The sequence below is a fragment of the Mugil cephalus genome, chromosome 17 (genome assembly GCF_022458985.1).
Source record: "Mugil cephalus isolate CIBA_MC_2020 chromosome 17, CIBA_Mcephalus_1.1, whole genome shotgun sequence".
NCBI lineage: Eukaryota > Metazoa > Chordata > Actinopteri > Mugiliformes > Mugilidae > Mugil > Mugil cephalus.
Genome location: NC_061786.1, coordinates 6,269,844 through 6,284,025, shown reverse-complemented (window position 1 = coordinate 6,284,025; position 14,182 = coordinate 6,269,844). Strand labels below are relative to the sequence as shown.

At 38.7% G+C, this 14,182-nt stretch overlaps 1 protein-coding gene across 1 annotated transcript in view; it reads right to left on the bottom strand.

The window, feature by feature from the left end:
* Window positions 1-503: 503 nt before the first annotated feature.
* Window positions 504-14,182, bottom strand: part of sntg2 (syntrophin, gamma 2) — a 90,074-nt gene continuing 76,395 nt past the window's right edge. Inside the window, exons 15-17 of the mRNA XM_047610307.1 lie at window positions 3,693-3,785; window positions 2,807-2,917; window positions 504-1,513 (exon numbers count right to left, since the gene is read on the bottom strand). Of these exons, the coding sequence (XP_047466263.1) occupies window positions 1,385-1,513; window positions 2,807-2,917; window positions 3,693-3,785 (333 nt within the window). The 3' untranslated portion in view covers window positions 504-1,384. The remainder of the gene's footprint in view (window positions 1,514-2,806; window positions 2,918-3,692; window positions 3,786-14,182) is intronic.

The window sequence follows — 14,182 nt, the reverse complement described above, 5'->3', positions numbered from 1 at the left end:
GAGTGGTAGTCATTTTCATTGAAAAACTGCATATGTTTTACACCTGTGCTTTATAGTGTGGTATACTCTAGGTATTCTGGTGGTTTGGTATACTGTTGTCGTCAGGTATTTTCTCATAGAGTGGTAGTTCTCTAGCTAGTCAGGTTGGTTGGTATACTGTACAGTCTGGTAGTTTTAATAGACATTTCAGCAGTGTCATAGGTCAGTAGGTGGAAACCCCAAAGGGAAGTTGTAGTGTTTCCAGTCCAGAAACAAAAAAGCTTTTACCTGATGCCATGTACCAAATGTAATGACAAAATAATCACAAGTCCTTCATGGAATGACTACAGTGTCACAGCTCAGGGAAATCATCCGACCTGCAGAAGTCATTCTGCAAGCAGCAAATACAATGCTACGACAACGAAAGGGAGATTAAGCAGTTTTGTTAAAGTTACATCCAAACCACCCTCCTGAAACAGATAACTGACAGGGAGCTCCAACATGTCTTGTATAGTTGACACATGTGCTTTGTAGGCAATTTATTGAAAATACAGCAAATATATAATTTAACACAGAAACCTTTACATAAAGCAACTAAAGACACACAGTATCGTTCACTGTATCAGTGTGAGAATTGATAAAAATTTCCTGGAAGGATATTGTGAAGTTGTCATTCTTTCCCAGAAAAATTTTAAAATCCAGGACTCTTGGGTTTATTAGATACGAAGATTGGCACAAGAGTACAAACAATTTACAGTTTTATCCAAGACAGTGAATATGTTCTGCCATAAATGCTGCCTTTCTGAAGTGTCGTATATTTATTTTACGTGGGTCCCACTGAGATGGGTGTTGAATCTTTATTTTCAGTAGCTACCTTCAGGCAAATTGGACTGCATTACATTGTAGAGTCTGTTCAGTTTCTTCATGGACATGACAAAACATTCGGAAAAATGACTGTTCAGCTGTGAATTTGAAAAAAAGAAAGAAAATCCCTGTTTAACGCCTCTGCAACGGTAACCCACCATTTCACCGATTGGGAAATATTCACTAGATAGGTAGAGTCTTTCCATTTTTTATGCTAAGCTCCCTGGCAGTTACTGCATTCGGTGTCTTGATGTCAAATGTATCGCGGTTGCGGCTTTTGAATCAGTGTCCAACAAAATGACAGAAAAAAATCCGAACTGAATTTCTTTTCCCAGGGTGTTAACTCATCTTGTCCAAATTTAAATAACCCTATTTTCCATCAGTAGCTTAAATATTATCTGCCTGTTGATTATTTAACAAATGCTTATTTTCAGTAGTTCATACAAAAATAGTAAGAACAAGATATACATCATCATTCAGCTCTGTGCATAAAATACTGCTGAATTGCTTCAGGTGCACATCAGGACGAGGACGTGTCTTCTTAACTGTTCATGTAACTTCCGGGGAAGCTTTGACTGCACATGTAGTGAGGGTCCATGGAGGCCACTTTGGCAGCGATAAAAGAATGTATGCAGTGGAGGACGGCTGTCAGATTAGCAAACTCTAGTTCCTGAAAAGAACAAATCAAGAAGAAACATATCGATTAGTACAATGTTCGCAATTTAACAATAAACAATTCAATTAAAAGAACAATTCAGGATTATTTCACCTCGGGATACTTTGCGTTACTGCAGTGGCTGTTGTGGCTTTATGGATTTGTCTAAACAAGTTGCACCAAACTGTCTACATCTGGGCAAGGCTCCATTGTGGCATTGCAATAAAAAACTATTTTCATCGAAATAAATAATTACAGTGTCTTGCTGAGAGAAAATGTCGAAATTAGCTGGATTGGCCATTTTGCTAACTACAGAGAAGATTAAAAATTCAAGGGATACTTGCGGTTGACCTAATCATGGGTGTATTCAACCCTGCCTGCCAATTTGTTTAAATCTGTGAAGCTGTGTGAGGACAATTTGAATCATTATAAGGACGATCACAAATCATCTTAGACTGATGGTCATTCATCTTTATTGGAATTGGAGTCCATAGATGAGAAGTAACATAAAATCAAGGACAGAGAAGACAGAGGCAGAAAGACGACAAGGGATTTCCCAAAAGGCAACATACCTCAGAAAACTGGTGCTATTCCAGCGGTCATAGCTCTCCTGCTGAGAAATGAAGTAAACCTCTGCATCAAAGATTGATGCCAGCCTTAGTAATCCAAGCTGTGGGTGTACAACTAACGAAATGGCAGTTCTGATGAACATTTCAGTCCTGGACATGGTGCTTCATCGTCCCAAAATAAATTTGAAGAAAAGATAAAAGACCAACAGGACTGAATGCTTAGCTCTACACACGGTGAATAAAAACAGTTAGAACAAGCATAAAGCTATTTTATTTGCTGAACATCTTGTTTCTTACAGCCTCTGTAGCACAAACACACATTAACCGCAAAGCTATCCACAGCCTCACACACACAAACTGGCGTGTGCAGAGTCAGCTCACAAGTATCCCAGATGGAGATCCGTAATGAAGTTAGCCTGGCTGTCCAGGAGGCTAACCTGTTATTGTACTTTGAGTCAGTCTTAAAATCAAAACTTAAATAAATCATTTAAAGGTTTGGTCTTTTGTAAAATTGCAGGGGTTTTGCACTTGTTGGATTCCTTGTTTCCTTCAAAGCTAGCATGACCCGTAGAGCCCAGAGTTACTGAAAAAGATGTATTGGTGTTCTAGTTTTATTTACTGTGCTCTAGAAACAGTTTCTTGCTAAATGTTCATTCTTGATTTCACACTTGGTAGGTAAAAACACTATATATTATCATAAAGTTCCTTGAAATACAACGACAAACAAACATTTGATTACCTTCATTTCTATTTGATTGCTTTCAGCATTCTTGAAAAGGAGTTTTACCCTGGTTTTCCCATCATCAGAGGAGCCTTTAAGTTGAGAGAACTTATACCGCCACAGTATGATCTACAAAGACCAGAAGAGAAAACATGGACAGGGATTTCAATAATGAGGAGAAACTTTAAATACCATGTCTTACTGCATAAAGGCCCGTTTGATCAGGAAGTTGCATTTTTATGTGCAATAGTACTTGGACGAAGTGTATAATTTATAACAAAATCAAATTGCTACTGTGTAAGTGAGCATGCTTACAGAGAGTCAATGATGAATTTAGCTATCTAATAGGAATAGCAGCAGTAATAGTATTCCAGCATATACATTACAATATGAGTAAATGTGCAAATACAAGCGGCGGTTTTAAGAGCCATTAAAGCAGAGGTGTGAAACTCATTTTGAGTTTGGGGGGCACATAAAGTCCAATTTGATATCAAGCCAGTCAGACCTGTAACATAACAGACCAATAACCAAGAATAATGACAACTCCAGATTTTTTTCCATCCATTTTAGTGCAAAGAAGAAGAAGTAAATTAGGAGAATGTTCATATTTAATAACCTAGAAAAAACAACAAAAATGAGGGAAAGTTGGGCACATTGTTGTTTGCTGTCAAGTCCTGGGTCTCAGGGATCAGTGATTTGTTCTGTCTTCTTCTCTTACTATTTAGCAGTTATAGCAGAATAGCAGGTATTTACATTGAAAAATTGCAGTCTTCAATGTCATTTTCGCACTTTGCGAATTCATGCTACGGGCTGCTTTTAGCCCACGGGCCGTACGTTTGACAGCTGAGCATTAAGGTAAGCACAGTAAAGAAGGTAAGAAAAAGTGTGAACTCTAAAACTTTACCTTTGAAGTGCCTTCTGAGCAGGTGAACCCCGATCCAAAATCTATCGTGAAGCACAGTACATTCCCCTGGCTGCTGCACATGTAGCTTTTGGACTGGTGAGAGAGAATTGATCACCATTAATAATTCACATTACATTTGTCCATAATGCCAATGCCATGCTCTGTACATAGTTCTATGGTATTTTAAATCTGTATGAGTATCTGAGACAGCAGTTATACTTGAAGGCCGCAAAAGTATGTTACTGTGCAGTGCCTTGCCTTTTACACAGTAGACAAAAAGAAACCAATGAACACATGAAATTAATATATACAAGAGTATATTGTTATTGTACGTTTGTTTATTCAAACTGTATTACATATCTGTGAAGTCCAAAAGTATGTGGACTAATTTTCAGTGCGCTCGACCCCCAGTTCAGCCATGACATCAATTAAACATTTCTAGTAACTGCTGATCAGTCGTCTTCAGCACTTTGGAGGAATTTCAGCCGATTCCTCAGTACAAATGCATTTCATTTCTGAGATGTTGGTGGGTTTCGCCACATGACCTGTTTGCTTCACGTGGATTAAGGTCAGGCAATTCCAAAACATCACTTCTGTTCCTTATTGATCATTCTTTTCTAGAAAGACTTGTGTGCTTGGGGTCGTAACTTCGCTGCATGACTCTTTAGATTCAGCTCATGGACAGATATTTTCTTTTGGATTTCTGGTCTAATTCAGCATCCACTGGTCCATCAAAAATCACAAAAAAAAAAAATTAATAAAATAAAAAGTAAGCAGCACTGTATATTTGTAGCAGTGAATCCAGTCCGCTTTCTTGGGAGGGGAATAAAGAACCCACTTAGTATTCATCATACATCTTAGTGTTGGCACTCATTTACCGTCTTCTTGGTGATCAAAGAAAATAGGCTTTACTTCCCGCAGATGTTCTGATTTGTCATACTGAGAAAAGCACAGGTGTAACTAATACCTTTAACAATAGCTGTGTTCCATTTAGGTGTGTCAGTAAGACATGTCACTGAGCCAGACTTCACAGAAGAACCTCAACAGGACTAGCACACTGAAGGGGAATCCTGGCTTTATTCATGTAAATACACCGTGACAACATGAAATAGCCGCTGTGAAAAAGATTTAGGAGGACATTACGAAAGCACTCAGTGAAAGCAGATAGTCTATAGCTGTTAATGGTTGATTGTTGATGTGTAGGTACCTGTGCCAAGTGGGAGATCCGTATCCAATGCATTTCTAACTCATTACAACCATACAGTAGGTTACTTGTCTCGATCCTCTGAGTCCAGTCCATACGAGCATCAATTACAACCCCAGCCCATCCAGGAACGGCAAATTTGGGGTAGTGTTATACCTCTGTTTGGGTAGATTTAGGGAATGATTAGGATTTGAGTTTAATAAAGGACCTTTGCTGACATGGTTATGCCAATAAAACCATGGTTAAGTCCATGGACTGACCATGCTTTAAAGAAACTTTGACTTTTGACAGGAAATACCAGTTTCCTTAAATTCCAACATCGACCAATTTATCCACTCCAGTCTCCCTGCTAAGCCAAATACTTCACATCACTTTGTCTTTTGTTCCTATCACAATTTTGCCAGATGCGGGGCTTTTTTTTTTTTTTTTTTGTTTGTTTAGAATTTTATGGATTGTAGTAAGCTGATTGCACAAATGACCTGCGGGGTTAATCTTTACATGGGGACTTTTTACATTTGCAGCAATCAGGAAATTTAGCAAAATGGTAACTTATTATATTATTGTCATCGCTCTATTAGAAGAATATAAAGTCCCCCAGAAAGAAATGATTCATAGAAAGTTGTGAGACAAGATTCATTAATACAAATACGTCACGATCAAACACAGCAAAGTTACTAGCCAAAAGAGCACGCTAACTGACAATTAGCAAGCAGGGCTCTGTTTCCACTCATCTTTTTTCCTCAGTAACACAATATTGAATGGTTTCATGCAAAATAAAAAGGAGGAAGTTAAAGCTGCAGAAGAGAGGGGATGAAAATTGATTTCTGCAAACATGTTCCTGCAAGGCTACAATTAAGCAAAACAGTTTCTAGCTAAACCAGTTTTCCAGTTAGCCCTGAGAGCAGTCCTGATATCATCAGACTTGAAGTATATATACTTATTTCACAAAGAAATGTGATGCCTTACTTAGTATTAGTGCAATTATTCTGAAAAGCAAAAAGCCACTGAAGCTCCAGAAACTTAACTTCTTGCATACTTTACAGGTAACACTGACTTTTTCTTTTCTGGTGTCTTTTTGGTGGCGTCGTTTCCCACAGATCTTTTTGCTTATCATTTTTCATAATCACAATAGAGTCCTTTTAAAGCTACAACAGTTGGACAGAAAGTACAAATATTTAACTTATTGGTCATTGAAGACACCACAAAATGTTCTGATTGAGAGGACATCAAAAACACGTCAATTAATTTCGCATAAAAGTTGCCATGGGCAATCTGATCCTCTCTCTGCACTTCAATCCTGCCCGTCTGTCTAATAATGGCCAGACACACAATGGAGGAAATCTATTTCAGAAGCTATGAATCTTTAACACTCTATTTTACTGCTCCAACACAAACAAGCATGCGTCTTACAATTCTTTTCACAGGCCTTTTCAAAGCCCTGATGTGAGCTTTTCAGCCTCTGAGGAGCATTACGCCTCTGAAGGCTTCTCTTGCCTCACGACTGCATTTTTCGGCCCTGTCCTCCATTCAGTCGACGTACCAAGAAGTGAATTCGGTTTATTTCTTTTTCTGTTTGTGCTATATTTTCATTTTATTGCCACCTCTTTTTTCGTGCACACAGTCAAAGCTATGTTGATTTTAATTATGGAATGCAGTGTGCAATGAATTTGGCATGGGACTATACATCCTGTTACTGAAAGTGTTTTCTGCTCACAGACCTCAACCCCCCTCCCCACAGCAGTGTCTGAATTCAGCTGTGACAGGGATGAAAAATAAAAATAAAAGGAAAAAAAAATGTGGCAGGCCAGCTGCTAAGTTCTTGCTGTCACCAAATGTAAGACTGTGTTGTGACATGGTGAGCAGTGACTACACTTGACTAATTGGAAGGGATTTTATTTCAGTAGGAATTAGCCATGTGAAATATTTTCTAAAGAAAATCTCCTTAGCAAAGTCTGACAGAAGTAAGGGCATGTGTGCGTAATGGAACATAACGTAACAAATGGGAGGATATGTGCAACACACTGGCACATGTGCAGTGCTGCTCTGTCCTTTTAGAATGTGGTCACAAAGAGTGACAAGTGACGGAAAATGGAGGGAGACTGGTCACAGAAATGCAAAAAGGAAGCTACTCAATACGTATTTATACGAGCCACTGCACCAACTGTGTGAACACAGAAAGCTTCGTCATCATTCCACCCATCGGTGAACACACCCTTAAAGGGTGGTGTAAGTGTGCTTTGTCACGCTTGGGAACCACACCTCGCATTGTCAGTCACCAGATGTTAACCTCTTCATAGTGAAAGTGACAAGTTATGACGTTTGTTCAAAGCCACTGACTCAATTGTTTACAGGTTGGTTTCACATGAACGTGTCGTGGTTATCTACATGGCTCTTTGCAGGCAGTGATCAAGAATGATTACAGCTCCCTATTCAAAATGAAAAGAAGTTATCCCCCTATAAGTTAAAAAAAAGAGGAGTAAACATAAGAAGACAGTGGTAAATGAAGCAGATGATGACGATTAATAATAATACTAAAAGGCTAACTGGATGCTGCTAGTCCAGCCTTAACGTTGGACATCAGTTGTTTTTTTGTTTTTTTTGACAGTTAACATTAGTCAGCTTAACTTGTAGAACAGCGTGTCCAGATCTGGAGTCCATGGCCAAGGCTTGTGTGCATCTGCATTTTCTCTGCAGAATTATAGGACACCAAGATACCAAGATAATATGGACGATAACTGTTCTGTAATGTTAGTTAACTGACACTGTTTTTCCTTGGGCCCAGACAGACTTTTACAGTAGAGGATTAGGGCCACTGTGAGAAAAAAAAATGAGTTCTGACTTTCAACTCAGAATTTTGACTGTAATCTCAGAATTCTAAGATTAAAGTCAGAATTCTGACATTTTTCTCAGAATTCTGAGAGAGATGATAAAAGTCGCGACTAATCTGGTGGGGGTCCAGGTTAGCCCCCCACCCAGTGGCCCTAACCCTTAGACTTTGAATCACATCTAAATCCACTTTAAATTAAGATGAACATGATCTACAGCATGAAAAACACTAATCAACTCTATGTGATGTAGCTGATGTTAGCATTTAGCTGGAAGAAATATTATTATTGTATTGTATGAACATTGCATTGTCAAAAATTATTACTAAATTACTAAATTTTATCAAACAAAAAAACAAACAAACAAACAAACATATTTTTCACCATGAAACTGTAATTAGATAAAAACTATAACCCGATTCCGTTTTAATAGCAAATGCAAACCAAATGGTAATGTTCAAGATGGAGCGCTGTACATTTGAAATTCTCAGCTCAACTCAACTTTATTTATAGAGCGCAAAAGCAACCACAGCCCATACAAAGTGCTGTATATAGGTAAAAATAAGAACATAAGACATAACACAAACAATTAAAAATAATACAAACAATCACTAAATAAGAGCAGGGTCTCATGCAGGGTTAAAAGCCAAAGAATAAAAATGGAATTCTATTTAATGGACAGTGATTAAAAACGCTCGAGCCTGGGCCAGTCAGTACTTAAAGAAGTTAAAGCAGCAGCTGTACCAACATGCCAAGTGAACCACCCACAGGCAAAAAAGTAAAAGTCTTGTTCCACCTGGAGGTAGTGTGTAGAAACAACTTAAGTGATTTTTAAATTTGTCTACCATTACGTTTATGCTTATAAGATATAATATGATCTTAACACGATCTTAACACAAATTATTGGATTAAAACACAGAATTTGTCCACTGTGTCATCTCTCCAGCTGCACTTACTGTCGCGAAGGGGGTTATCACAAGATTTTATTTGTCCAAAATAAAAATAAAAAATGGATAAAATAAAGAACAAAGAAATATTTTGAAATAGCGTAAACCAATGTGACTTTCATAAGTTCTGTCTTTTGTGCCAAATACTAAAAAATTACTCTTGTGACTCGAGCCTTTAAAACAGGGACATAAAAAATATCAAATTTCACAAAATGTGTGCCTGTGTCATCTGAGCCTCTAGAAAGCCCCTACAGTGAAATATTACTCAACTTTACTGCTTGCTGTGAGCTAAAAGACCCCATCACCACCACGTTGGGTTTCATCATCACCTCAAAAAAGAAAGCAAGAGAGGAAAAATTGAGAGAGAAAATGCCAGCTGGACATTTTTATCAGCTATACCCCCTACTTCTACCCCATCAGCAATGTTTATGTAATGCCCAGCTCCAGTCAGTTTGAAGGTTAGCCTACATTGGTCTCTGCTGAGAGCTCCTCGGGAGGCCACTGGAGGATTACCTAATTGGCTGGAGAACAGAGAATCACAGGCCAATTGAAATCCTTCATCGCTACATTGGCTTCCCAAAGGATGGTGTCCCACATTTGCATCATTAAAGACTGGAAAAAAAAATGCAACACTATCATATTTTCTGGTGTTTGCCTTTATACTAAGGGGATGGAAACTTCACATGCAGCACTGACTTGATTAGAAGGCCATCCTAGAGCACACAGCAGTCAGGAGCATTACCTGATCGGTGCTCAGACATCCAATAACATTGTCTGAGGTGTGTGTCACTCAGATTCCTTGGACTGGATTTCATATTGTACTGAATGTCACTTGCAACTTGACAGTTGCACTGATCAGATTCTCACCATTAGCTGGCTAGGAACTAAGTGTGTGACTGCATCATCAAACACTGTGCATATATTCATCCCCCTGTGAAGCCAGTATTGTCTGGCCCAGTGGAGGAATGAGATACTGTTCAATAACAAGTGATTAGAAACATGTCCATTATTTATTTAATCAGCAGCTTTGGTTTTACTAGGAACATACACGACCAGCTCATGTAAATGATGTAATTGCAAGCAAATATACCGTGTGACCTGAACACACACATTACACTGGTGAACTTGAACTTCACTTCTGAATTTCCTCCTTTTGCCTCAGTGCACACGTCATACAGATTTCTTATCTTGGCGGCGTGCTGACACCTTTGCTCCCGTACCTCTTTATCACCCGACTGTGCTGGTAACATCTGTCACGTAGCACAAGCTCCACAGAGGAGGAAAACATGGGCTCATCCAATTAAGGAGCCACTGCCAAGTTAATAATATTATCCTAATGTGGCATTTCTGAATAGAAGAGCTTTCACCAACGCAGCCAATGATGGCAGCTTCGTGCAACAACTGATGCTAGATTTTAACGCGTGCGAATTAAAGCAGAAAGTTTTAGGCCTCAGCATGTATGACTGTACAACTGTTGTCTTGGTGTAATTTGAAAATATAACTGGCTCTGCACTCCTGATAGTTAGTGTTGTCAAGTCAGGTGGAATTTCTAAAACAATAGCTCCTTGAGGCAGAAAAAGCACGACTCTGATCCCAGTGGGAGAAATTATTAGTTATAGCTAATTAGCTTAGATAGTATTATATCAGTTGGGTGAAAATTGCTTTTGACTGAACTTTCCAGTCAATTGATTACTATGGAAACCCAGTAAAAAAAAAGAAGTCTTAAGCACTTAATAGTTTAAAGACAAAATAAAGTAAAAAAAAAAAAAAAAGTAGTGCAACTGACAACTAGTATTTTCTTCACTCACACACAGCTCACACAATTTCATAAAAATTCCATTGTCTCTGGTCGACATATACACGGTTCGAAAGCCTTAAATGGCCACTTGATACTGGCTCAAAAAATGAGTCACTCATGCTCAACTCCTTCACCTAGTTCTGAAATAGAAGGGTGTTAAGCAGAGATGGGCACTGCCAAGATGGTCAGTCAGACAGTCAAAGCCAGAACACGGAGCTTCAAAACTGCTGCACGTTTGTGTGTAGTCAATGATTCTACATAGTTGAATACAACACAGTGATTGGGGGAGATCTGGGGAAGGGCATTGCAGTTTGTAAACCAGTGTAGTCTTAATTTAATACAGTTCACAGTCACTCACAGATTACTTTGTTCACAGGTGAAACTGGGCAACTGGGTCATCTGTAATAAATACAACTACACAGCAGCCGCATTTTTTTTGTGTGTGTCCAAGATTACAAAGTTTCTGGTTGGACATTTTTGACTTTTTTGCAAAAATTGTGCAAGTACAAATGAAGCCAGATCCTGTTATAATTTTATTCGGTCTCTCAGAAACTCCAAAAAAAACAATACACAATATCGCTTACTGTCTAACGGTCCTCTCTGTGCCAAAGAATTGATTTTGCATTTTAACCACTGGATTACGATACTAATAGATACCCTCCACCTAGAGAAAATCAGATATGTCTTAAACAACAGACTGGTTGGAGGAACATAAGAAGCTCTGGGGACCAATGATCACCTTTTTAAAAGGAAAGTTGAGTACTTGTTACTCATACAGCCCTGGGCAGCAAACCTCAGGGCCAGGTAAGTGTTTGTTTTATTATTATTCTATTTACTGCTTTAAGTTTTTATTATGTCATTTGACTTTTTAAGTTTTGTCTATTGTCTTGCATAGGGGAACTAAAGGAAGCCTTATTTTATACACTTTGTTATATCTGTACTTAACCTGTCTTTTGCTTACCAATAAAAATATTTGAAACACACACAGTGGACTCCCTAATCATGTGTGGAACTATTAATGTAGCTGTAACCCAACAAATTAATGTGGAAGACTAATGGCTTTACTAGGTTAAGCTTACAAAAGAAATACCATCAGCTGCAGTTAACATCAACCGAAACTCAAAGCCATGCAAAATATTGTAATTAGTTCAGCTCATCACTTGGTGGTTCATCGTTTACAGCAGATTTCTGTATCACTGTTATTACAACACAATGCGGCACTGCCTCAAAGACAAATGAAAACACAATCTTGAAACAGTCCATATCATTGAAACTGTAACAGAGCTCAGCCAGTAAGCACAGCAGGCAGCATCATTTCTTCACATAAAAGCGTCTTTGAACCCTGTGATAAGCTCATTGAAAATATATATTTTCAACATTAAAGATGCGTCCAAGGCCTTTTTGTGTGTGGCATTATATCTTCAAACATTTAACTACACACACACTGCTGCTTACAAAGCACGCCAACAGTTTCTCACTCATAAAATCTGAATCCACGGCACTAAACGAGCCAGTCTGTGCTCCTTGTCTGGTTTGTTGCTGGATCACTTTTTTTTTTTTTTTTTGCCGTGCATAGAGAGATGACACTGCGGAGTGTTTAAATAGTGCAGCGCCCACTGAGCCTCCCATAAGCTCAGTGTGCGCTGATTTTCCAAGTGTAGCTGAGAAGTCAAACAAATGAATTAAACATGTTGCTCTACGGTTCTCCTCGTTACGGTGGTGGTCACAGGTGGAGTGTTTTAAGTCAACACTCACTCCAGTCGTGCACATGTGAACGCCCAGAGAGTGAAGACACTTGTTAAATATTGATACTGTTGGGTTTGAGCAGTAGTAGTTATAAGCGGGAAAATGATTTGTTCGTCATACTCGAGGCCAGTAAATTTATTCATATTAGCGTGCCTTTTGTTGGGACTCATTACAGTATATTATGGTGTGAGCACTGAAGTGACTCATTATGCGTATTAAAGACAGGGCCAGATGCTTCTCTCTGAAAATGATCATCAAATAAACTTTTATCTGCCACGCAAATTTCTCCTGAAATAACTCGTATTAAAACACTCATACACATAAAGCATCCGTCTCATCTTTACAGGGTTCGTCCAGTCTTTACCACTTTCAACAGATCAACCAGATGCACTGCGAGAGGCACGGAATGTTTACTTGACAAGAGCAAATAAGTATTTGCTTTGCAGGATTAATTTTTACTTGACCAAGAGCAAGTTCTTTTTATTATTTTATTTATTTTTTTAATTCTTGCCCGTCATTTTTTATTTTTGCTATGCAGTGGAGGTTAACATTATTTGAGGTCAGATTTGTTATTTACTTCAACTCTGGTTGAAAAAACTGTGCAGAAAGTTTGCAGTTCGCAAGTTTGGAGATTAATATTTTATGTACCCATGTACCCAGTATAACTCATTTACTGGGACAGACTAATCTCATCAGGTGCCTACACCTAATGTATATCATTTGCCTATGTGCGATCATTTTGCTGCCATATTCATAGACCCATTGTGGTTTGGCCAAGCCTGTCAAGAGAAGAGTCAGGCTGCCTCGCAGGGAAGCGTCTCATTAGCAGGGACAAATTAGTGGATAGAATGACTGAGCTATGGTGGTTAGCAGCTATGGTGGTTAGCACTGATGTCTCACAGCACAAAGGTTCTAGGACTCTGTGTGGAGTTTGTTCTCCATGTGTCTGTGTGGGTTCTCTAGCATTCTAAATTGGCAGTAGGTCTGAATGTGGTTATCTCACCTATGATTTTTTTTTCCAGTAACGAGTAATCTAATGTTACTATTTCCAAAGCAGTAATCAGATGAATCAGTTCCTGTGCGTTACTATTTTTTCCATTTTCTTGAATTAAAAGATATATGTTTGCTTTCTTCTTGCATGTCCGGGAGTGATGTCATGCAACCATTCAAGTTTGACACAAATGTAAACAACAATGGAGGCACAGCTTGGGGGATGAAGGGTCACAGGTTCGCCTCACATCCGATCCATTGTTGTGGAGACCCAACCCCTAGCCTAAGTTACTTTTTAATTCAGTAATCACTAATCAGATTACTTTTGCCAGGTAACTGTGGCAACACTGCAGCTGGGATAGGCACAAGAGTTAAAATATCTCTGGAACCAATGGAAGTATTAGTTCTGTTTATTGAAATGATACTGCGTCAAATCAAAACCTTGTGAATCAGAATCTAATCAATTGAGGATATCAGTAGCAATACCGAGCCCTATTATTAATAGTATCTCAATGAAGTGTTTTTCCAAGAAGGCCACTGTGATGCTTATGTCGCTAGGCCAAATGAAATGTGATGACAAAAACGTGTGAAGAAGCACATCGACGCCTTGCAATACATCACTCCAAACATCTTTGCAAACGGAGGAGACGAAGAAAAGTATTCACCAAGACTGTACAATCTCAAGAGATTTTTTTTTCTTTTTGTGCACAACCCTAAATGCCCATCTGCTTTTACACGACCAACAACAGCTACACTCCTTAGCAGCGCAAGCACTCAGCGTAAGCACTGACTTTTTTTATTTATTTTTTCCTTTAGTGCCCTTTTCAATATGAATAGCACCAATAAATGCAGGCGGTGCAGGTGATTCAATCAAACTACATAACTGTAACCGGCAGTGACAGAAGCTTCTCAGATAATTTAAGCACAGCTGACTGAAACAATAACACAGCAGGCCTAATGTTAGAAAATGTAAGTTTTGC